This window comes from Aplidium turbinatum, chromosome 12, assembly GCF_918807975.1.
Source record: "Aplidium turbinatum chromosome 12, kaAplTurb1.1, whole genome shotgun sequence".
NCBI classification, from domain to species: Eukaryota; Metazoa; Chordata; class Ascidiacea; order Aplousobranchia; family Polyclinidae; genus Aplidium; species Aplidium turbinatum.
The window spans coordinates 21,564,302-21,588,340 of record NC_137483.1 but is presented as its reverse complement, the minus strand read 5'-3'; the positions used below and the strand labels follow the sequence as shown (position 1 = coordinate 21,588,340).

General features: G+C 34.5%; 1 protein-coding gene across 1 annotated transcript; it reads left to right on the top strand.

The window, feature by feature from the left end:
* Window positions 1–5,826: 5,826 nt before the first annotated feature.
* LOC145780684 (uncharacterized) lies at window positions 5,827–7,233 on the top strand. Its single transcript, XM_082592305.1, has 2 exons — window positions 5,827–6,282; window positions 6,476–7,233. The coding sequence occupies exons 1-2, from the start codon at window positions 5,827–5,829 to the stop codon at window positions 6,665–6,667; spliced, it is 648 nt and encodes a 215-aa protein (XP_082448431.1). The 3' UTR covers window positions 6,668–7,233.
* Window positions 7,234–24,039: the final 16,806 nt, after the last annotated feature.

Here is a 24,039-nt window from a genome sequence, read left to right as displayed (position 1 = left end):
CTAACTCTGTCAAAAATCTGGTTTCTGATTACACGACTTTGGTCAAACCGTCAAACGCACACTGTAGTTTGTAAACGATAAAACAGTGTATTGGACCACAAAATATTCAAAAACTGATCAAAACAAGGTTAATTGTTAGATAATTTTGTGGACAAAACTCTCCAGACCCTCTTCCAAACTATTTATCAGAGCTTTAACACTTTTTAGGTGACAAAACCTCCAGCTAAATTAAATTGTGCAACCTACACAACCTGGTGGGCTTCATTTATTCGTGTCCAATTGCAGAGAACTAGTTTAATGTCTCCTTTTAGCATGATAATAAATTGATTGATCATGTTTCACAAATACGCAGCAAGCCAAAATGGAAGTTAGGACAGATGAGTTTTCAGTTTTTTACTTTGCCTACAGTTACAACTGGACATGCAACGGAATAAGTAAGTTGCTCAGCTAATGTTGCAATCAAGTACTCTTTGCTTTAACATTACTGATTATTTTAAACAAGTCAAGATATCAAAAGTAATAATAAAATATAACATAATATTCCAATTGGTTACAACCTAAAACTGACGTTTAACTCTTCCCGTAATACAATGGCCAATATGACGTATTAAGTCGCCACAAAAAAGTATTTTGGTCATTAGTGCACTTATTCTATTTGAATAAGGACTTTCTGATGATCCTCTGTTTAGGTGAAACAGGCTGTCAAGGGTTTAGAGAGTAATAACTATATTTGATTTAATTCGCTCTGCTTTGCTTTTTGTTTGACACTGAGTACTTTTTGTAGTATTAATAGTTTTCATTGTTTAAAAAGTGTTTTGGTCGTTAGGTGTCAGCAGTTCTCCATAAAAACCAAATTGCATCCTCAACAGCCTGTTTCACTTTATTAGGGTCACCAGAAGGAACTTATTCAAGCCGAATCAAAATTAAAAGCAAATTTCTAAAAGTGTAGCATTTTCAAGTAAGTTGATGTTGTGGCTCAACGGTAACATAACCCAGTGCACAAGATCATGCACTGGGTAATATTATATCAACCAACATTAACCCCATATTGGCCGATCACTTTAATGTTGATATAATTTTGCCATGACACCAACCAACAGTATTTATGGTGTAGTCAATGACCATGGTAGGTTTATTGATTATCTATCATAGATAAAACGGAGCATGTAGCCCAGTGGTTCCCAATCGGATCCCATTCACAATACTCTGGGGTGCCAAGAGCTATTTATCATATGCATTTTTGATATGTTTTAACATGGTTGATTGATTGATTGAATCTTTATCCTCGGACTGGGAAAGCTTCTTGAAGAGCTTAATCCTGGCAGTTTCGCATACTTGTAGAGGCTTTGAATCACTGACGCAGGCCCGGTCACCGAGACTGACAGAGTGAAGTTTCCGATTGTTGAAGTCTTGTTGCCGTGGAACTATTCCATCCATTAGGTGCCGCTGAATGGAAGTTTCTTCGTTCCAGAAGTGACGCGCTAACCAATTGAGCTATCGGGGCGGCTAAGTGGTTAGCTAGGATCATTGTTGCTGATGAATGTTTCATGCACGATAGTTTTTGTTACATCATTAGGGAATTTTGGTGTACACGATCTTTCGTAATCACAAATTCTTAGTGTGGCACCATTCTGTTGCTGTGGTTTCTGATGTCACAGTCAGTGCCTGTACAGGTTGTTCTGATTCGATTTCGATTGTAATTCATCAGGGTAAATGCTGTGCAATGTAGGCTATGGCAATTTTTTGCTCATTTTGTCTGCTAAGGGAAGAGCAGTAGGCTATATCAAGTCTCACACTAACTTCAATGAAAATAAGTAGGCTACACTTTACTGCACTTTGTTAATTTTTTTCAAAATGCCGTTTCAAAGTGGCATTTAATCTCCAAGTAAAATTGCTGTGTTTCTATTATTATGTTGATTTCCGAAGTTGTTACTACAATTGCCATTCCCAAAGGCACAACCAGCAAACTTGCCTACTTTTTTAAAGCTGCGTTAGAGCTGAAAGTTAAGCAGAGAAGCTTCTTCTTTCGTGTGAGACAGGATTGTTCAGATATCAGGGCAGGTAGGCTAATGGACTGCCAGGTCAGTGAAAGTATACCATGTATTCCAATTGGTGCCATGGGACATTCAAGAACAACGTGGTGAGCAGTTTGTTCCTCCGTGCCACACTCACAGGCCGATGTGGGAGCCAAACTCCACTTGTGCACAGCCCATTAGAATGGAAGCGGTCGACTCCTGTTTGGAATTATATTAAGCTTGAGGCAAGTCGGCCAGTCAGGTCCATACCAGGAGGCGCGCCACTGGGTGAAGTATAAAACCATGGAGTATGGTATGGGTGGCACACCATGCTGTGTTTCAAATGTCTTTCATGTAATGTGTTGCACTGGTGGTATGATCACTGACTGGTTGTAATAATTCAAGGGCAGCGCTAGTGCAAAGGGGTGTCTTGACTTGAATTGCCGGGAGATTCTTGAGGTGGGACGTTGATTTATGTTTAGAATAAGTGGCCAGGATCTTCTGCCCGGCCAGCCAGGCGTATAATGGCTCCCTTTTGGTGAAGCCCGGCGAATTGGATGTCTGTAAACATTGGGAAGTAGCCTACTCCGTTGGAGTTGGGCGCAGGCTCAACTTCACAGTATGCAATGCGTCGTTGATTGACCGGTCGATGAGGCGGGTGTGGGCACTGCAGCACCAGGCAGGGCACTTGGATTCAGCGATAGAGTAAACCAAAACCCGAGTTGCGGTGCGCAATGTGTCAGCACCTGTACCCCAAGTTGTGCCTGCCAATCGTCTCAGCAAGGCAATGCAAGATGTCAACCTTTTGCGTAGTGACTGTAGATGGTGAAGTATGTGAGTGATCTGTCGAGTGATACCTCAAGGTATGTAGGCTCTGAGCAAGATGGCAAAACCAGTTAGCTGTTAATACCAAAGATCGATGGTCTGCCACGGGGTGCCGAAGGGCGCCGTAAGCCTAAAAAAATTGAGAACCACTGATGTAGCCAAACGTCTTTAATTAAACTATTTTGTTATCGCACTGTTTTTTTTTAAGAAGAGATTACATATTTCAGTGATGAAGTAGGCTAGGCTATAACTTACTTAAGATCCATCAATTATGTGGAATATTGCACTTTATTCGCTGATTATTTAAAGTTTATAACATCATCGAACAAAGACCATTGAAAGCAACAAAAAAGTGCTTTTTAAAAATCTGAATGGTGGTTAACACACGCTTGTAATTGCAAAGTTCGAAAAATCGAATGAAGAATTGACTGTTGATTAGTTGATTATCTGATGTTGAGAAATTTTGCATCGAACTATCATGTCATTGTTTGGTAATATAAGTGTCAATGCAATAAATGAACAAAATTTACTCTCACACAAAATTTTAAATCGGCTTGTATATACCTGGTCTGTCTATTCTTCTTTATACCATGTATAAATCGTCTTCTTGGAAGTGAAGGTCATTCAAAACTTAATCCAGGATTCGTCAGTTAAGTTTGGATTAAAAGTGTGTTTGAAGACCTTTGTCAAATGTTTTCAATTCAGAACCAACCGTGGTACCGCATGGCTCATTTGTATCATCAGCTGTCTGTGAAAGTATTAATTTATGGTCTTGAAATCTTTAGCAATACAACCAGCCCTCACTATAGGTGACATAACGGTTTCGGTCGATTATAAAGACTCCCAACTATTATAAAAAATGATGCAAGTTGATTTGAAAATGAATAGCAAACTTTTGCAGTGATAATGTGCCACATTGAAAATACATTCTTTATGGTAAATATTCTGCCAACTACAATGAACTTCGTTGCAGCATTTCGGAGAAACTTTTATTGTTTTCCCACAACCACGTTCGTGGCTTTTCGACGCATCTTTTGTGTAATCTTGTTAAACAGGTTTTGTCCACTTCTAAATTTCACTGAAATCATAAAGCTTTGACGTTGTCTGTTGCATTTAATGCATTCATTTGTTGTGCTATATATATCATGTTTGCAAATTTACGTTTTTCAATATATTTCAAATAGGCCTACATTATGAACAAAAAGCTGTTTATGTCGGTAGAAAGGTTGCCAAATGTTTGCACATGTAAGAAGCGAAATGGCGTTACAAGTCTTTCAAGAATCAAAGAAAACTGATTAGTGTAAAACTAGGTAAAGCATTTTAAGCCTATTTATAAAAAAAAAATGTAACTTATAACACATAATAGCCTATGTTTCAATAGTTGCCTTTGATTTTTAACAACTAAAAATGCGATTCTTAACCAAACGTAAAAGACATGTTATGTTGATTAAAATGTGCGCACCAAATAACAATTAATTTTGCTACTAAGTTAATTTTTAAAACATTGAAAAATGAAAAATACATAAAAAAATGTTTTCAGAACCATTCATTAGTTCACTTTGTTAGCTCAGTGGTTAAGCAACAGACTCAAGATCAAGAGGCGTTGGTTCCGCTCTCGGGGTGTGCGCTTGAGCAACGCAAACTTTCAGGACTGCTCTCCTTTCAGCGGCACCTAGTGAATGGAATAATTCCCCCGCAACAACATTTCAACAATCGGAAAAATTCACTCTGCCAATCTCGGTAACCGGCCCTGCGTCAAGAGCCTCTACAAGTATGCAAAACTACCAGGAATAACCAATCAAATCTTTGTCAGTCCGAGAATAAAGTTTCAAAACCAACCAAGTATAAACGTTGGTGTTTACTCTGACGTTAGCTCGACTTCAAATACTCACTAGTGAAGCTACGACTCCTATACTTTTTGTCGTGTTCAGTCTTCTTGTAGCCCACTACCGGTGGTCAAAGCTATAGATGTAGTGATGGGAAAAACTGAATTGCCAAAGATAAAGCTAATCTTCGTATCCATTTTTAGGTATGCCATGTTCTGCTAAAGACATAGCTAAATGCACTATTGGATACTGGACTGTCTCGAAAGGAGCCATTTCAAGAGTTGTACCACGGCTCTTTCTACTTGGCTATGTAGCCGGCATCTCTATATGGTGATATAAGGGACATTTTGATTTTTTTAACTACACTATATGAGATAGGTATAGATTACACGCTGGTTGTGGGGAGCCAAAATCAAAAGTCAGGTAGTTTAAAAATGGAAAAAAATTGAGCGATTAGATAAAATAATATTTTCAACATTCGTGTTAGAAAATGCAGTTTTGGTGTCAGGTAAATGAAACAGCTACTTGCCATATTTTTCGAAACCCTGTTGATAGTTTTAAAACAGAGAAAAGATTTTGATATTTTACAAACTACGAAAGACTAGCTTTGACACAACAAAACCTACTGATTTTAGCGCAAGATATCTCCAATTCTTGTGAATCTTCAAACTCTTTGTAACGACACCTACGCATTAAATTATGATTTAAGTACTTTTGAAATTCGAAGATTATGAAACATTTAGAAGAAATTACTTGGAAACATTTGTCCTATAAATAAAAATAATTACACTTTTCTTTCAAGTGGCTTATTCAATGTGTAATTTTTAATTTCAATTTTGGCCTTGTGACACTTTGTAAAGTCGTAGTGCGAAAAAAAGAAGAAAGACAAAAACTGTCGCATCTTATGTAAAGTGTAAACAAATTCAGCTATGTTCCTTTTTTCTTTTTCATCTTTACGTCAAACGTGGCTTTGCGTGCCATTGAGATTTGCAATTTAAAAATCTCCTTTTTTTCATGAAAATAAAGTGTGGAGGGTATAAAAGTGCGCGCTTGTAGTTGAAAGTCATAGTTGCTTCAAACATCAGAAAAGCATTTGAAAAAACGTTAGCACCACTTGTGCAGATAAATCTATCAAGGAATCAAATATATTTTGCGTCAATATGGACATCAACAGCAACAAAAACTGCTGTTTTATCCGAAAAAGTTGTTTGGTTGTATTTCTAATACAACTGATTGTATGCTTATCAATTCCTTCTTATGTCCTTTCGGCTGTTCTTGACAATTCAATGAAGAGAGAATCATCAAAGTTTATCAGAGGCCTAACTAAACTTACAAAAGAAAGTATATTTGCTGTAAGTGAAAATGTAAAAGAAACAACGCAATATGCAAACGACAAATCCTCGGAAAATATCATGGATAGACTTTTACTACGAGAATCCCGTTCGGTGGATGACAATGTTGAAATTCAAATCATTCGATCTCCTGAATCTGTTGACTTTAATATCCCATGTGGGAGCTGTAGAAAGAAGCTGAAGAGAATCACAATTACAAAACCAGGCTGCAGCTCAACAACACGTCTCTTACCATCGTGCGCTGGGCTTTGCGAATCTTGGGAGGTAAGAAACGCAACTGATCAATATATAGACCTACTTCCAAAATAATTGTATATATATTAAACTTGTTTTAACGTAAAAAAAAAAAAAAAAAACTAAGATAAAAATTTATTTTGATACAGAATCGAATATAGCCAATAGCTATGACATCAGCTTTATTCATTTCGTGTGACTTAACAATCTTTTTATTTTTCAGATTCCTCATTACGAGCCTCCCTACTTTAAGAAGAGTCATCCTGTATGCCAACCCCTTGGAAAACCCCAAAAAGTTCGAATAACACTTAGATGTCGACAAGGAGTGAACAATGTGAAGATGTTAGATGTTCCTAGAGCGTGCCATTGTTTCAAATGCAACCCGAGTACCACTGCTTGCAATCCATTGTACTGACTGCGGCGGGAAGCATAACAACGTTGTCCAGCTTTTCAAATGACGTTTGGATTATTTTGTATCAATCCTCATGTTTGCTCCTGAAGTCTTCATCTGATTTTTACTCGATGGAATGCTGCTTACTGTGGTGCTAGAGCATAATGCTTATGTAAGATTGTGTCTATTTTCTATGCAAAATTTTCCCAAGGAGACGTGTTTGTGCAAAGGATAGCTACCAAAAATTCAATTTTTAAAGCAATCAATCATTTCTCAGTTATCTCGTGGTATCAAGTTTTAGTTTAATCATAATCCCAGGTCTGTGCTGGGTCGAAGGATGTTGTTTATTTCAAACACATTTCCATGATTGACTCACTCTAATAACATTTGGTGATAGCGTTCAGTTTTTACCAATTCTGTGTTTCTACGCTTATTTGGAGTTTTGGTACTTTCGTTAGAATCCAAAACTCCGCAAGTCCTTCTGATACCGATTCTTCGCCAATTGAATGTTTATAATTTCGCAATTGCCACAACTCGTCTTAAATTGTTCGTTCTCTATGTGTTTTTTTGCTTCTTCAACATTATTTATATTTACCTGTGATCTTTGTATTTAATATAATTTTATTTCAAAGAGCAAATTTGTTACAGTGTTATAAGGTACGCAAGTATAGAGTATCAGAGTGCAGTACAGAAACATAGTCCACTAAACGAACAGAATAGGCCAAATATAGTTTGACATTAAGCTGTTCCAACACTGAGCCAGATCTGAAGCTCGGACGTAATCTAAGGTGGCTAGGCGATATTTGCTTGATCAAGATATTGCGATAAAACAATGAAAATGCGATGAAACAAAGAATGGGAAGTAACATTCAGACTCAGTAAATGGCGGCGACAATCGGTTAGTCGAGTTAACAGGTACTAAAAACTCACAAATGACTCACTTCTTTATAATCTTGTTTCTGAAACGCAGAAAAAAGATTTGAAAATTAAAACTAGTCAAATCTTGACACCCTAAGCTTGAAAGTGTTAAGACAAATGTGCAATGCCACTTTTCATTTCATATTAAAGAAAGAAATCCAAACATCGGTTGTACTGTAGCACAGGCAAACAACAGTGATCAACACATCGCAGCAAAGTTAGTTCCTGTAGGCCTAACAATGACAGCACAATCTGATGGAAAAGTAAAACCCCAGGTCAATACAACAACAATAATCAAGAGTAAACCGAAAGAAAATAAAAATAGTAAATTGTAGAATTTCCACCAAACGATGAAAGAAATTAAAAAGACCAGAAACAAGTGTGATCTCACTTTACAGCAAAACAGATGTGATCTTAGAACAGTGGCGTCCAACCCGTAGTCTATGGACCGCATGTGACCCGTCAACACCTCAGAAGTAACACGTCAAAGTTTTAACCTCATGACACCTGAAAAAAGTTTCAAATTATTTTTTATAAGGTGTAGTACAACCAACAAGGTGTAGTAGCCTACAACCAACACAGAATATTAGCAGTGCAATTTGTTGCAAACTTGCAACATTGGGCTGTATAGGGTCATTGGAAGTTTTTTTTATTTCACCTTCTTTCCGAATATTCATTCCACTCTCTCAAAATTATATACTTCCCAAAATGCTATGTTGCATAGATGCAACGTAGGGCGCTACTGGGTTTTCATTAATGCTGAGGAGTGCAGCAACTGTTTTTAATGCGATGATAGCTACATTTTTTTGCCATTCATATATAAAAATAGTATCAATTAGTAAAAACATGTTAAGACTTTAGACCCGGAAAGTGAGCTGTTTTCCTGTTGAGTGCGTAAATGCTGAATCGTTAAAGCTGGTTAGCTCTATACAAACAAGATACACTCTATTCTATTTAAATACTTTGTATTAAAATATACTGGATTTTTTTTGGAAATGTGGGCTATAAGAGCAGCTATCTGCCTTGCTGTCACATATGATCAAAGAATTCTTTTCACCACAACGAAGTAGCGCTTTACGATGTGTTTCGATAATCGGAACCATGGGGTGCTATCATTTGCCTACTAAACAAGGCTGTCAGTTCTTAAGTTTTTTCTGTAGAATTGGTCTAGTTTTAGTTCCGAGTGGTGGGAAGAATTTGACAGTCGCTTGTTATAACCTGATTAAATCTTATCATGTCAAACCGAATTTTATTTAAAATTCATAAACAGTTTTCATTAGGAATATCATAAAACAGATTTTATCAAAAGGAATGCGTCATGTTTTAAAATATTTTTATGTATTTTTTCTTTCAAACCAGATAAAGTTCACGAAACGATGCAATTGGAGTCACTTGAATTTCGGTTTGAATTTAGCTTTAGGTATGAATTCAGTAACAGTTTTTTAATGGAATTTAAAAGAATTAATTATCTCTCCCGAGAAACCTACCCACGTATTTACAAGTACGCAATGCTCGTGATGTCACTACTTGGAGGCGTGTATTTGTGTGAACAAATTTTCTCCAAAAGTTTTTTAGGATGTCATACCTGATACTCTGAATATTGCTTGAAAGTCATAATAATAATAATTGTGTTTTATCTTGCGCCCATTGCGACAGCACAGTAGGATACAATACACAGACCATCAGCACTTTTGACAACGCACCAAGGCTGATTAACACAGCAATTATTATCTATTTTTGTCTGTATTTTTTACTCATATAAATTTTAAAACTTTTACTTGCTCTTTTTTTCTCCGCCGTTTTTCTAAACTCTTAAAGTGTTGCCACCGTGCCATATTTTGAAGTGATTATCTTGTTTCGGTATCAAGCATTTAGGCTTGCCTTTTTAAGTGTTTCTTTTTTCAGTTACAGTCACGTACTCTGGAGCGGTTTCGAATCTACGTCCCTTTGAACGTTGGGCACACGTTCTTACCACTCGAGCACCCAGTCAACAAATATGATAAAGCACACAGACTCAGTTGCCCATCTATCGCTTAAACACTTGAACGCTTTGACTTAGAGCTGCATTTACAACCATTAAACAATATAGATTTCAGAACAAAGGCATACTATCAGACCCATTGAATTGTAAATTAATTTATACATTTATTTATATTTTGAATGTAACATTACTGCAAGTGAAATGATCAGAACTATAGAAAATAATATTTTACAAAAATTACAAAGTTATTTCAATCAAACAATGCTGTTCTTTCAGTGAGCCAGATCAGGTCCATGTTGGTATGATTAATTTGTTGCCTTTGTTGCAGGTACAGAGTAGGGAAGAATGAGTGCAAATTTAATAACAACAGTCATTTGTTGACACAAAAAGATTTGCATCAATGCTTTCCTTTGGTATGTTTTACTTTGTGTTTACAAACAATTAGTATGAATTTTTAGAAGTGTAATTACTGTACAGTGCGAAGACAACGAAATGCATATAAAATAAAAATAAGATATAAAGCTAATTTTACCTTATTTCAGAGAAGACATTTAATGAAAACACTCTAAAACATTTCCCAATTACTGTCAGAGATACAACTTGCAAAGCCGTTAACAGAAAAAAAGGAACCTGTTGTTTGCAGGTGAATTCAATAGCAGACAAAAAATAAGAGTATATGTGCAATGAACCGTCATATAAAGAACGTAAACTGTAAATCAATAAAGTTATAATCAGCTTCTTTCTGAGAAGATCAATCTCAATAAATTTTGTGCGATTTGGTCGTTATTTTTGCCAGCGATATCTTCAACGCTTAAAGGACGGATTTTTTCTTGCATTGTTTTTCATATGTAATCTGCCACACCAAAATCGCGCTATAGAACTTATAATACAAAATAAAATGAATATTAATAATCATAATAATATTTTCGAGTGAGTTAACTCAAAGTAACATTTGTCACAGCAGCACAGAAATAACTTTAGAATGAGATTAATGTCAAGTAAGAAATTTATATAAAGCTTTTTGATATATCACAAAAGTCAAATGTAAACTAAAATTGTGTTTTACCTCAAAGATTCTTCAGTTTCGTTTCATTATTGCCCCACTTGGCAAGCTAGTATCTGGGACTTTATTGAGCCGGACAGATCCCAAATCTTGTATTCCAGCCTTTTAGAGTGTATACATAAGTGGAGTGTTTGTGAAATGAAGGCAATATCACAAAACAAATCAAAATTTCTCAATTTCAAAGTTTTGTCCCCAGCGACTTTCACATTTCTCCAAGTTTTATCAAACTGAGGGCAAAATTCCCCATCTAGCAACTCTGCCTGCCTTGATTTTTGACTGACTTTGTTCCTAAAGATGACTTGATTGTGTTGCTAACTTACAACTGTAATAAAATTATCTTGAAAACAACCCAATCAATACAAAATAAAAAAAACGTAACAAATAGATTTGACCACATTGACAATTTTTACACCTGAATATACAGCATTTGTTTTGTAATTGGAGGTAGTTCTAATGTTGAAAGATTACCATTTAATAATAACTTCGGGCAAAGTTGAAGATGGATGAAAATGTCTAAGTAACAAACGTACGTCATGAATATCCCTTTCGGCTTTCGAGAGGTGTTTTGTTTATTGTTTGGAGAACTAAATCTTAAAAATGACGCGTAAATAAGATTAATAAATTAGCTTAGTGTCACAAAGGAAACCTCAAATTTTATTATGTGGTACTATTCATTGCTGCATAGGTGGCATTGGCATAACCTTGTGGTTGCAATACCGTTGCAAGTGCAGATCGATTGCCAGTGATTATGTATAGTTCTTGTCAAGAAAATAATTAATTTTAATATTTTATTCTTTTTGCAGTTTTAATCGGTCTAAATTAAAGTTAAGCCAATCACATGACTTGTTCTTTGACATGGAAATTAATATTAATAACTGTAAGTTAGTCAGGAACGAGCTCTGTTGCACGTCGTTCTTAGCATTGTACCCAGTTTTTTCAAATTGTTATAAAGAATATTGAGACTATTGTTTTACGATTTTTTTTTTCTTAAACAAGAAAAAATTACTTGTCGTTGAAAAATTTAAACGAGAATAAAAACAAAGCATTCATGATTTTGCTTTCTGACAATTTGTAAAACCTTTGATATTGCTGAAAATCTTACCACTTGTGAAACAACGCTTGAAAGTATTCGAATAACTTAAATCAATACTTGACCGATTGGCTAAAGCTCTCAAGTCTATTGCCTGCAACCTCCGTATAAAAATTTACTTAGAAAATAATATTTTAGTAAAAATTTCCTGTGATTTCTTTGGTAGAGTGTAACGTTTCATGAAAGTAATGTTTTCTTTAAATCAATACAAAAGTGCCAGAAAACAGCTTCACTGTACTACTTCCATATGTTGAAGCAAGTTTCACGTTTTGTTTTAACTTTACGACCTTTGCAAGATAATTACCTACAACAGATTTGTATGGTGTGAACCTGAGAACGACCACACGGGAGTTCATTTTCAAAGAGCGTTCCGTTCAACTGGGTAACTTCAATGTTGTTGCAAAAAGAATAAAAGCTGTTATTTCGAAATACAAAATCCTGTCTTATATTTTGTAAAGAGATTGGTTAGTTGTACGTCGTTTATCAAACACACAGATTTTCATTAGTTTTGCTTTTTGGAATTTTTTACCAGTAAAAGCGTCATAATTTTTGAAAAGCAGTTTATGGTTTAGAGATTAATATTAACTTCAAACAAATTTTAAAGCCATATTTTTAATTTTTTGGATTATTAATTCAAGGCATTTATATGATCCCATGTTGCCCTTCGCCTACTACAATAATCTATTAATCTTGAGAAGTGCAGAAACATTTAACAATATTAGTGTCGTCGTATAAAAGCAGCTAATTTTGAGGCCATAAAGCAAGAACTGCTAGACCTTTGTGCAATTTGGGACGTTGCTGTTGTTCCATTACCCAACACAACATTAAAGTTTCAGCATTTTGCTATCTGCGAGACACAAAGCTACAGCACCAGCCCAGTTTAGGGTGTAGGGTTTTTGCTTTTGTGATTGATGTCTTATTGCTTTACGATTACCAACGTACTTTCCGAAATCATTTGCATCTGCTGACAAGTCTGCTCCCGGTGTTGGGGAATAAGTTTGCTTTTCTGCGTCTTGAACGGATTACGTTCTGACAAAAAAGAAACCTTCTTCAAAAATCTGGCAGTTGATTGCGATCCATGATGCTCTCAATGTTAGTCCTGGAAAGAAGCCCACATTGCTCCACAAACACACAAGCAAGCCGATCTATTGAAACGATATTAAATAGGCTATGATACAAAGCAACAGAACACCAAAGAAGATTGCATTTTATATGCGTGTGACGTGGTGAAGAGATTATTTTCACTTCTGGTGCTTGTTAGCTGTGGTCAAAGTTACTGTACTTGCAGGGAAGACACCTACAGAGGCTGTCTAATATTGTATTGCGTTTTTGTTGTGGTTTGAATGCACAAAATACGAAACAGAAACAAAACATTTGAAAAAGAGATAAAAAATCTCAAAAATATAAATTTGGCATAACATGAAAAGATTGTGGAATCATTATGTTTCAAACGTCAGTTACAAGATAAATTTATTAATATGTCGGAAAAAAGTGTGTTGAGTTTGATATCGAAAAAGTAGTGAATAGTTATTAAGCAATGGAAATAATTATATTGGATACATTTACTCCCGAAGTAGTGGAACACAATTTGTTAAATTAATGATTTTTTGATTGTTATCAAAAAATAGTCACAAATTTTCACAAGAACAGAAGTTGTGTTTAAATGCACCATTTAAACGTTAAGCATGAAAAGAATGGTCGCTTGTAAAAAGATTTAAGTTTGACACGGAACTTCAGTGATATTCTAAACATTGCTTTGATTCTCAGATTAGGCTACTTTTGTTTTACCACCACCCAGAACATTCTTGTTTATTAAATTAAGCTTTCTGCTTTCTATATAGAACAGATCGATATTCGTTCACATAAAATAATGATTTAAATATCTTGTGCTGCTTTTTTATAGAAAGCAATGTATCTGTGGGACGAAATATTTAATCGTTCTCTCAAAATAAAAATTTAAAATTCAGCATTTGTGAAAAAAATAAAAGAAGAAGTCATTACCATCTTCTCTGATGTTATGTGGTATCAGAAAAAATGTAAACAGCATAGTTAAGATGTGACTGTACGTTGCACTGTTATTGAAATCAACAGCTTAAATCATAGGTCATCGAAGTTAACTGATATATAGCGACATCCATTTATTTGTGGCAAACTATTTTCAAGTTTAATCAAATTTGAAACATTTTAAAATACGTTGGTATGATCAGGTTTGAACCAATGACTATTCATCCTTGTTTTGATTACAGTAGACAATATTATCGGAATAGCTCATGCTTTAAATAGCAAAAGCATGAATTATAAAAAATACATAAGAAGTTTCAAAAAAGTTTGATTGAACAGCTAGATCAATTTAAATGAGAATCGCAATACCTAGAATGCAGAAGATAAAGTCATGTATAAGCAAACAATTTTTAACTTCTAGCAGTGGTGAAAAAATTTTAAGTTAGTTTTCGAAACTTTTGATGCGTGAGTTTTTTTTTCTGTATTTTAGTTTTTGTGCTTTTTGGAAGGTTATTAGAAAGTTCAGACTTGTATTATTTGCGATGGATTCTGTCTAGTATGTGCTTCAAGTTTTCTGGAGAGGTGAGAAGATTTGATTGATGATCTATTGTTATTGACAGCATGACAATGAACAATGCTTTTAGTTTTATTCCATTGTTGATTCCATACACTCTTCATTTTATGTTTAATTATGTAAATGTTTTGGTTTTTGTTTTGTGTAGAGATTGTGGCAGAAGTATAAACATAAAATTCATTAGACTTACGTAGGCTACAATTTCATTGATCGACAATACTTTTGATTGTTGAAAGCATTAGGAATCAAAAACATCGATTTAAAATTCGGTGAAAAGTTTGAGTTATCTTGAAAAATTAGAATAGATTGTTATGTGATTATTTTCATCAAGCTTTTTAAACAAAAAAAGAAAAATGGCGATAAGGTAACTTTGAAATCATTGTCGCTACAAGCACTAACCCAGCCGATAATTTTGATGGGAAGGTACTAGACAGAAATAGAATCTTCAACGAAACCAAGAATTTCATGCTTTTCACTTTTAAATTTGTTGTCAGTACTGTAAGCTACTGCAGTGGAAGTGACGATAAATAGATTAGAAATAGAAGTGACAGGTACTAAGTGAGTGCAAAGGATGATGTAGCCGATAAAACGGATTAACTTTTTCCTTCACCTTTCACAGATCAAGTGCAAATGCTTTCATTGTAACAAAAGCCACGTTTACTAAATCATGAACTGAACAAGGCATTGATTGAAATCAAGTGATAGCTTACGTTCATATTATTTTTGCTTATTATTAACAAAGGCTTTGAACCGGCTTAGAGTGACAACGACAAACTTGCTCAAATGCATATAAACATATATACAAATTGTTCAGTAATAAACCGAGAAGAAATTATTTTAAGAACTTCTTGAATTTATAATTGGTATGAGCCGCTTTAACGTCTTTGGCAACGGTTCTGACGTTTCCATGATTACACAAAAACAGAATAAATCGCCTTTGCAATTGCAGTTTTACCACACATTATATTTTTATATTTTCAGTATTTTGACAATAATCTATCAATATTTATCCTATTAGGTTGAATAAAGTGATGATTTGTCATAATAAATGTAACTTACAATCAAATGTTTAAACTTGTATGTTTTTAATACTTTGTTTTTGGAAGTGTGTGATGTGTTTAGAATCTGCAGCTATAATTCAGGTAGCGTGCTTATCTTTTTTGTTTCAACATAAACCAATTTAATTATTTAAACAATATGCTTAGAAACTTTCGTGAATAGAATAAATTTGCTTTTGTTGCTGGCACTTACCACCTATGGAATTGTGCAGTATGATATACGTTAGTGATATCGTCGGCCTGTTGTCCTCTTGCCTATGGGGTCTTAATTTAGCTTGTTTTGAAGCATAATGCGGCAATCTTGCATATATATAAACTATAAGCATTGAATTAAATCTTTCAATGCCAACTTTTATCATAATTATAGGATCTAAAGTCCCACTAAAATATTTAAAGCAACAAACTTTTGCATTGGTTCATGAAAGACGATTGTATTGGGATCTCAAAGCGCGGTTTGTTTCTTTTGCAATGTGGATCGTAATGACGCATACGTTAATTTCTAGGCATTAATTTTCAAAGGTTAAAAATTGTTTTCAACACTTTTTGTAGAAACTTATTTTACCAGTACACAACAAAAATTCCCTGCTATGTACGTATATCGATGATTTTAAAATCGTGAGAAAGCAAGAAATGTTTCAAATAAAACAAAACTTGATCTAACAATGCCGGACTGTGCTTAGTGCAGTGTTTTGTCCTCAAGTGAAGTTATTAACTTTTTGAACAAAGTTTCTATTTACGAGTAAAAAAGCGTATTTCATGACTTACAATCAATGTCACGCTTTGCCAACTTAAATAGGATTTCAAGCCATTAACTACATGGTTTATATTAACAGCATCAACTGACAAAAAAAATTCTGCCCTGATTAAAATTTCATAGAAAATAGTAGTCAGTGAAACAAATTGAAACAGAAAATTGAAATTTCTATTTGAAAAGTTTTGTACCTGACGGTTATTATGAATGAAATCCTAGGCGGCGCAAAACTATTTCTTGTTACTTATTGCTAAATCGGGCAATTTATTTGCGAGTGATGCTGCAATTTATTTGTGCAATTAAAAATTTATATATCTCCTATAAGACTGAAGAAAAAAAAAAAAAAGTTAAAAATAATGTTATACATCTCTTTATTTCTTGCCATAAAAAGCGATCACTTCAAGTAAATGATTTAATTTCATTTTCTGTCAGCAAATTTCACTTTCCTGATGATGTTTTTCAATATGAACCTGATGAATATTTTAGCAGAAAAACATTTCTGACGAATTTTTTTACCAACAATTCACACATCAGCCACAACGTTATTGTCTTGTGCTTGGTTTGACCAAATAATAGTCTGTGGTTGCTAAGTTTTCAAGAGTTTTATAATTTGTTCTATTTTTACCACAGTCTACTTTGGCGGCGTGTTATTTTCAGCACTTTCGAAATGCTTATTCCTGACCAACAAATAAATAAAAAAATATTTTTTTCTATCACATGATCCCGGTAATAAATTTAGTTTCTGATGATGAGCCACACCTTGTGCCAATAAAAATAAAAAGCGATAAGGGTACTGCCCTACCTATACACGGTACCTATTTATGCGTCATATGTCTAGATTGGTAACAATTTAGAGCTTAGTGAAATCGAAAGAGAGATTGCGATGTCTCTAATAGCTGAATGTGACCATGACCACTCGGTAAATAAGATCAAATCAGTTTATTTTGATAGAAATATGATAAAATGAAAAAAATAGAAACGCATCTACCATCTACATCGGCTTGTTTAAAATGACAAATTGAGTCAATTTGTGAACAGCACATAATATTGTTTCAGGCTGTGTGTTACAAGTAATTCCAAGAAAAAATTAAGATCATTGCGGACACATTGCAAAATTTTTTCTTACAATTTTGATTTTAATAGCAATCCCACATTTGTCTAACAGATGAGAAAAAGCTGAAATTTCTAAATGAATATCATTGCACAATTTTGGTAAAGAGGTCACTTTCTTCAACCACATACATATTCAACAATTCTGTTTTTAGATCAGTTATTCATTTTCATTGTAGATATGATAAGCAGTTATTTTTTTGTTACTTGATAAGGGCTAACGTGTGTATGGCCGAAAACGTTTGTAGCTTATAGTTTATGTTCAATTTTAATGGATTATGTTAAATGCCGTGTGGTTGCTTGGTTGTATATGTATGTGAATATCATTGTGTTGAACAGACGCCTGAGAAATGCATTCAACTAAATATACCTTATGAATCTGTAATACAAATAATATGTATTTGTATCGAAAGCGGGGTAGAAGGGGGATGATGTCTCGCTATGAAAAGTTATTGCCCTGGTCCGGATAGAAATAAGCAGATACTTGGGCAAACCGTGAGTTTTGGCCTCATTCTATTTTAAGTTCATTCAACAATGCTTTTGTTCGTGTTCACTATCAAGGCTGTGAAATTACGTAACTGTGGTTTTTATAGATGGTTTGTATTATTTACATAGCACCATTTATCATGCACCTGTAGGCCCATGTAAGTTATAGATGTACTGCGCAGTTGTTACCAGATAATGAAGCATTTAAAGTGCACTTAGGTGGTTACTTACTAAAACTTCACGAAAAGTATTGCTCCATTTTGTGAAAAATTATAACACAATAATTTGTTTATGTACAGTAGCTGTGAAATTGTGACATGCTGTTAGGCTTCAGTTCTATGGATGCAAATTGTTGTTTAATTGGAAATCATGCGCCATACTCAAATAAGCTTTTGTATTTCATAAATAGTTTTGAATTTGCCTAGAACACTACAGCATGTAAAAAGTTACTGTAGCAGACACAAAACAGAAGCTGTTACTGCAATTTCTACATCTTAAAATTAGCAGCTATTTTGCTTGAAGCATCCAACGTTCAGTTTTCGTATTGCATAAACTTCAGTATCTTAATCGTTTTTATAACTAAAATATTTTTCAGTGAAACATAATAGACGCCTGTAATAAATAAGTTAAAAATAGACCAGATATTCTGAGTTTAAATAAATGCATCATATCTTCCACAGTTTGTAGCTGTCATACATTTTTACAGTTTAGATCAAGATTTCTTAACCGGTTCGACGCACTGGTGCAGCATGGAAAGGCGCCAGGTGCGAAGCACGGAAATTGAAAACGTGTTTTTAAAAATTTGTATTATTTTTAGAATTAGGGATAGAAAAAAGTATGTGTTCTTTACATCTGAAAATGTGTACCGTAGTTCAGTTTATCAAATAGTGTGATATTTTGTGAGTCAGAGTCAAATGGTTTTCAACCAAAGGCTGTGCTATTTGTTTTATCATTTCAAAGTATTACAATATTAAAAAGGCTTTATTTTTTATATGTTCTTGCCTCTCTTTTCGGCTTATTTGTTATCTCATTAAGCATAATAGTACTTTGAAGATAGTGCAATTATAAGGCCTATGCAATAAACATTTACAAACATTTTAAGAAAAATACCGGTAGCCTATACCCCAAAAATCTCTCACTTGCTTTGTTCCGTTGCGCCACCACTTTTTCATAGATTTGCAGGTGCGACCTGAAGTGAAAAAAGTTAAGAAACACTGGTATAGACTAAAAGGAATGTCGCACAGTGGTAACGGTAATGTTTTTGTCCTTTATAAGTTCCGATTTGATATTTCATTTAAATGCAGAATTTAGACAATAGAATCTTCTCTGGCATTGTGGTATTGCAGTATGGGCAATTGATTCTAAAAGTTAATATTGCTATTCTACCATTTGGTAAAAGTGCATAAGTTTTGCTTTTGTAAAAAAATTGCACAAAAATAGATTTTGCAAACTTCTACGCCACCCCAAAGTGTTTTGTTCTCTGCCGCTGTCTTGACTATTGCCATTTTACCAGCAAAGAAATCATGAAAGGAGAAACACTTAATGTTTGTGTCATTTCTGACAAAGTGAAAACCGATGTTAACCAAAACATAAACATATCAACAAGTTTGTACGTCATATCAACCTTAGGGAAGGTACCCGACTTTTGAGAAAGTCTATGGCAGCATTTGTAAATGAAACAAAAGTACTGTATAATATAAGTGTTAATGAAACTTGAACCAGCTGAACTTTCAAGCTATTTTATTTATTTGTTTGTATTTAAAACAAATGATTAGGCAGCTAAGGGCATCATAGTAACGTGTACAAAGAGTAGACTAAAACATGATTTAGCATAAAATTATCGTTAATTGCTGCAATTTTTAACAGTCTGATTTTACAGTAAGCTATAGAAAACAGTAGATCAATATAAGCTATAGCTATAGGCTTTAGCATGTCAGAGTGTTCATCAAATATTTTTCTTTTAGTTGGGCTGCATTCAGATGCTATGATTTTAAGCAAAGTTTTTATTTTAAATGTTTGCTCCCCAAACAGCTAATTTTTCCCCTAAACTTTACTACCTATTTACATTATTGCTCTTGTCATTACTATAGTTGCATTTATATTCACTTAAGAAGTGATTTCATGTTCTGCTTGTGACGCAATCCCAATTAGACGATGCTTTAGATAGGCAATAGACCACACATATGCTAGGACAGGGTTTCCCAAACTGTGATCCGCGAAGCATTGGTGGTCTGCGACTACTGCAAAGATGGTCAGTGGCGATATGACAAGAAATTAAAAAGTCACACATTATACGCTGTACGGTACGTACCCTATCAAAGATAATTGCCGCAGTTCTTTACAACTTAAATGATTTTGAAAGCTTTTACTATCCAGTAGGCCAGTGGTTCTCAACCGGGGATCGCAGACCCCAAGGGGTCCATGAAGTGATTTCAGAGGGTCCACGAAAGTTTCCGAGTTTTCAGCATGATTGATAAATTGCGAAATTTAAAAATTATTTGTGCTGTGTTTATGGATTAGCCTACAGTGATTCTCAAACTATAAGTCGCAACGCACTGTTGCGTCGTTTGAAATTGCAAAGGGCATTGCACAAAGGTTTGATTTCTTAACTAAAAAATATCATATAAATGACTTAAACCTTTTAATAAGGCCATATGTCGGCTATGTTCAACTTTTGAAACAGAAAATTGTTGATCAATGATTTATTTGGAAATGCAAACGTTAGTCAGCGGTCTATTATTACCACTCACAGTCTTGCAATGGCAAAGATTATAACGAATTTTTAATATTGATTACAAATGAAAAAAGGGAGAAGTTATTTGTAATGGTCGCAAAATTTCTACCGTATTCACTTTTGATAAAATTTATAGATAAACATCAAATGAGCATATTATAAACTATTGATGTTTGAGCCTGTGTGCCAACATAATTGCTCATAACATAATTTCGTCAATCTCATAAATCGTCAAGTGCGTTGCGAATTTACAAATTCCTCTTAGTGTGTTGCTTCGAAACTTGTGTAGCATATGATTCCTTAAGGAGACGCGATATACCAAAATTTCAAATATAAATTTATAGGGGTCCGCAACCGCTCCAAAAGCACCAAAAAGCGTCCACCAAGAAAAAAAAGTTGAAAACCACTGCAGTAGGCTAGGCTATCATAAATCTTACTTGTTGCACCTTCGTTGCAGTTAAAAAGTTGTTTACGAAAAATTAGTGGTCAGTGGCCCAAAAAGTTTGGGAAACCCTGTGCTAGGACATCTCAATCGTATCTTAGACCATTCCAGCTCAAGTGAGCTACGTATATGGAATGTTTGATGGTTGCACATTGATTTAAAAAATAAGTTGGTATTGTTTGGCTTTCAAAAAAGAAAATTAAACTATTTGTTGAAAAATAATTATTTTGTTAATGCATATCAATTTTTTAGATAATTTTTTTTTACCAATGAAAAACTAAGGGTTGTTAATAGAAACTGCTGAAAGGGCAGTGTATCAACGACGAGTGTTTTAAATAACATGGTGCGTTCTTCTGGTGCAAACTGAGCTGAACTATCACAAGATGTATAAGGTGATAGTCTGCTTTTATTCTAACGTTTCGTCAATCAGACACGACTAACTTGTTTAGGGGGTCAGGTCAAATAGCCACTATCTGACCTAGCCCTTTTGAAGACGTCAGTCTTGTCTGATTGACAAAACGTTAGAATAAAAGCAGATTATCACCATATACATCTAGTGATAGGTTAGCTTAATTTGCACCAGTAGAACGCATCATGCTATTTAACTAAATGCCTGGTGAACACTGAACAGCCTTCAATTTTTAGCGAGTGTCTTAGCTGTTCTTTTAGAAGATTGCACTTTACTGCATTTTCACAGGTAGTTTGTTGGGCAAAGCAAAGCATGTTGGTGATGTACATATTGAACGAAATTTTAAAAACATGAAATTTGGTCTTGAATCGTTTAAGAGAGCAATGTCATCCTTAGTGAAGAAGTATTGTTACTGTTGCCACAGCACTTAACACTACACTGAAACGTCAAACCTCTACTTAGATCAGAGCAATCCAAAAAGCTAAACCGTCGTCGCACCGGAATTGGCGTTTAACAAGAAAATACTTCTATAGGATCTTGGCCGAATTATCATCCTGTGCATGTGGACTCCTAGATTAAACATCATCATGCAAGCCAACACTTATGTCATTCAGGATGGCACAGATGCTTTTACATCCCCATTCTCGCAAGGCTTAGAGGAAACTGAGTTTTATTAACAAGCTTGCATATTAAGTCTTTTCTGCAAAAAGAATGGAATGAGACACAAAATTAGCAACGGAGTTTTCAAACTGAACTCGTCAAAACAAAATTTCTCAGCAGCAAGATTCGAATGAAGCCGAGTTAGAGTAGAAAAAAAAGAATAAAGGGCTTGAGAATTGCAAAAAGTCAATGTACGAGAAATATTATTAAATTCAAACTAAGATTGTTTAAAAAGCAAGGAGTACGAATACAAGTTTAGAGCTTTCGCCACACGTGTGTTGCTTCGTTAGTGCATATTTTTATTCAAACATGGCTCAAGCGTTGAAAATTATTGACAACACATAGTAGGCATTTTGTCAGTCACAAAATGTTTTTGCAATTGCATTCCATTGCAAATGCAAATGAGCATACTATAATGGAAAGTATTGTGTACATAATGGTTTGGTTGTGTTTTGATGAAGTGGAAACTGCTGTAAAGCTTCCTCTACAATTGCAGCAACAGCACCAGCAGCAGAAGCTTGTGCAGATTTTTACACCATTTGAACAAAAAGTAACAAAGAAATACCATAAAGAAAAAGCATAGTTAGCCCATGCTTTCTATTTTTTGATATTTTTAAAGATTTTGAGATAGATTGCACCGCTGTGTTGCACAGACATAGTTCTAAGAATTTTAACCACAAAGCCGGTGATTCAAAATCTAGAACGTCGGGAAAACTAAGGTAGTTTGCGTGCTAATAATTTATAGCTATTAATGATAAGAATCCACGCAAAAAAGATTTTATCTTTCAAAGATTTTAATTTACATGGTGTAAACATACTTAATGACAATGATCTAGCTTAGGTAAACACTTATCCGAAATACTTGAAGTTTTTGCTAGTATTAAGCACCTAGTGTGGTTTTCATCTCGTGCGAAGTAGAGCCCCACCTTAAAATGAAGATACGGTCGTCTGCGAGACATATCAAGACTGTCACCATGTGGTATAGCAATGCCCCACAGGTTACAGGTATTAGCACCAAAAACAACGGCACAGCTTAGCTCGAGATGACGCACATAACAGGGAGGATTGTAGTGATCCGCAGAAGACATTCAGGTTGATATTTTGAGTGAAATGTTGACAAAATTGATAACGATTCGAGATATCTCTTGATTAAAATTTTGCATATTTTAATGTTAAAAGTTCAACTATTGCCAGAAAACCACAGCTGAAATTGAAAAGAACCCTCAGTAAAATGCTTTTTCGACTTACCTGAAGAAATACTTTTTTATAGAGCTTTTCAAAAACAAGCTCTTTTTGCTTAAAGAATGTTTATGGAAATAGTGACATGGATTTTTCACGACATTGGCAAGGAAAATCCCACCAGCTGTTGCAGGTTGACGGTGACTATAGTTTCATCAATTGTGTATGACCTTTTCACACGGTTCTGAATTTCATAAGGAACCACAATTCTGCAACGATGGATTAGCTTCGCATTTCAAGCGTCTAAAAATATCACACAGATCCCAACCTAAAACAGCCCACAGCTTTAAGATTGAATCTGATATATTGAAAACAATTGAAAAAGAGCATATTTGACTTTAAAAAAAAAGTAAAAGAAAATGTTGCTGACTTAGCCTGTTAATGGTGCCTACAAAAATACAAATAAGAATTTATCATTTTTCAATAGACTAGTTTCCATTTTTCATCAGAAATGTCAGATAACAGCATAACACATACATATATGTTTTTAACATAGGCTACTTTACACACCCAAACAAATATGCATGAATAAGCACAACAAAGTTTTACTTGTTTGTTTATGTACATTGTACAGTATGTTTGTTCGCGTGGTGTGAGTAAAATAGGTCTTGTGGAAAGCATTGGTATTATTAAGTTTTGTATGTCTGTAGCACAACGAGAACTCTCTGACAAAACTCCACCAAAGTCTGATGACGTAGATTCATTGCTTTTATACCTAATACAGAGTGAAGATTTATTGAATATAATAGTATTCCTTCAAATGTCATAATACTTTTTTGTGTGGTGTTATTTTGGTAAAACAACTTAGAAGCAAGCAACTTTTCTTATCAGCACAGCAGAAGGTTGCAGCAAAAACCTAATTTTATGTTGAATAAATAAT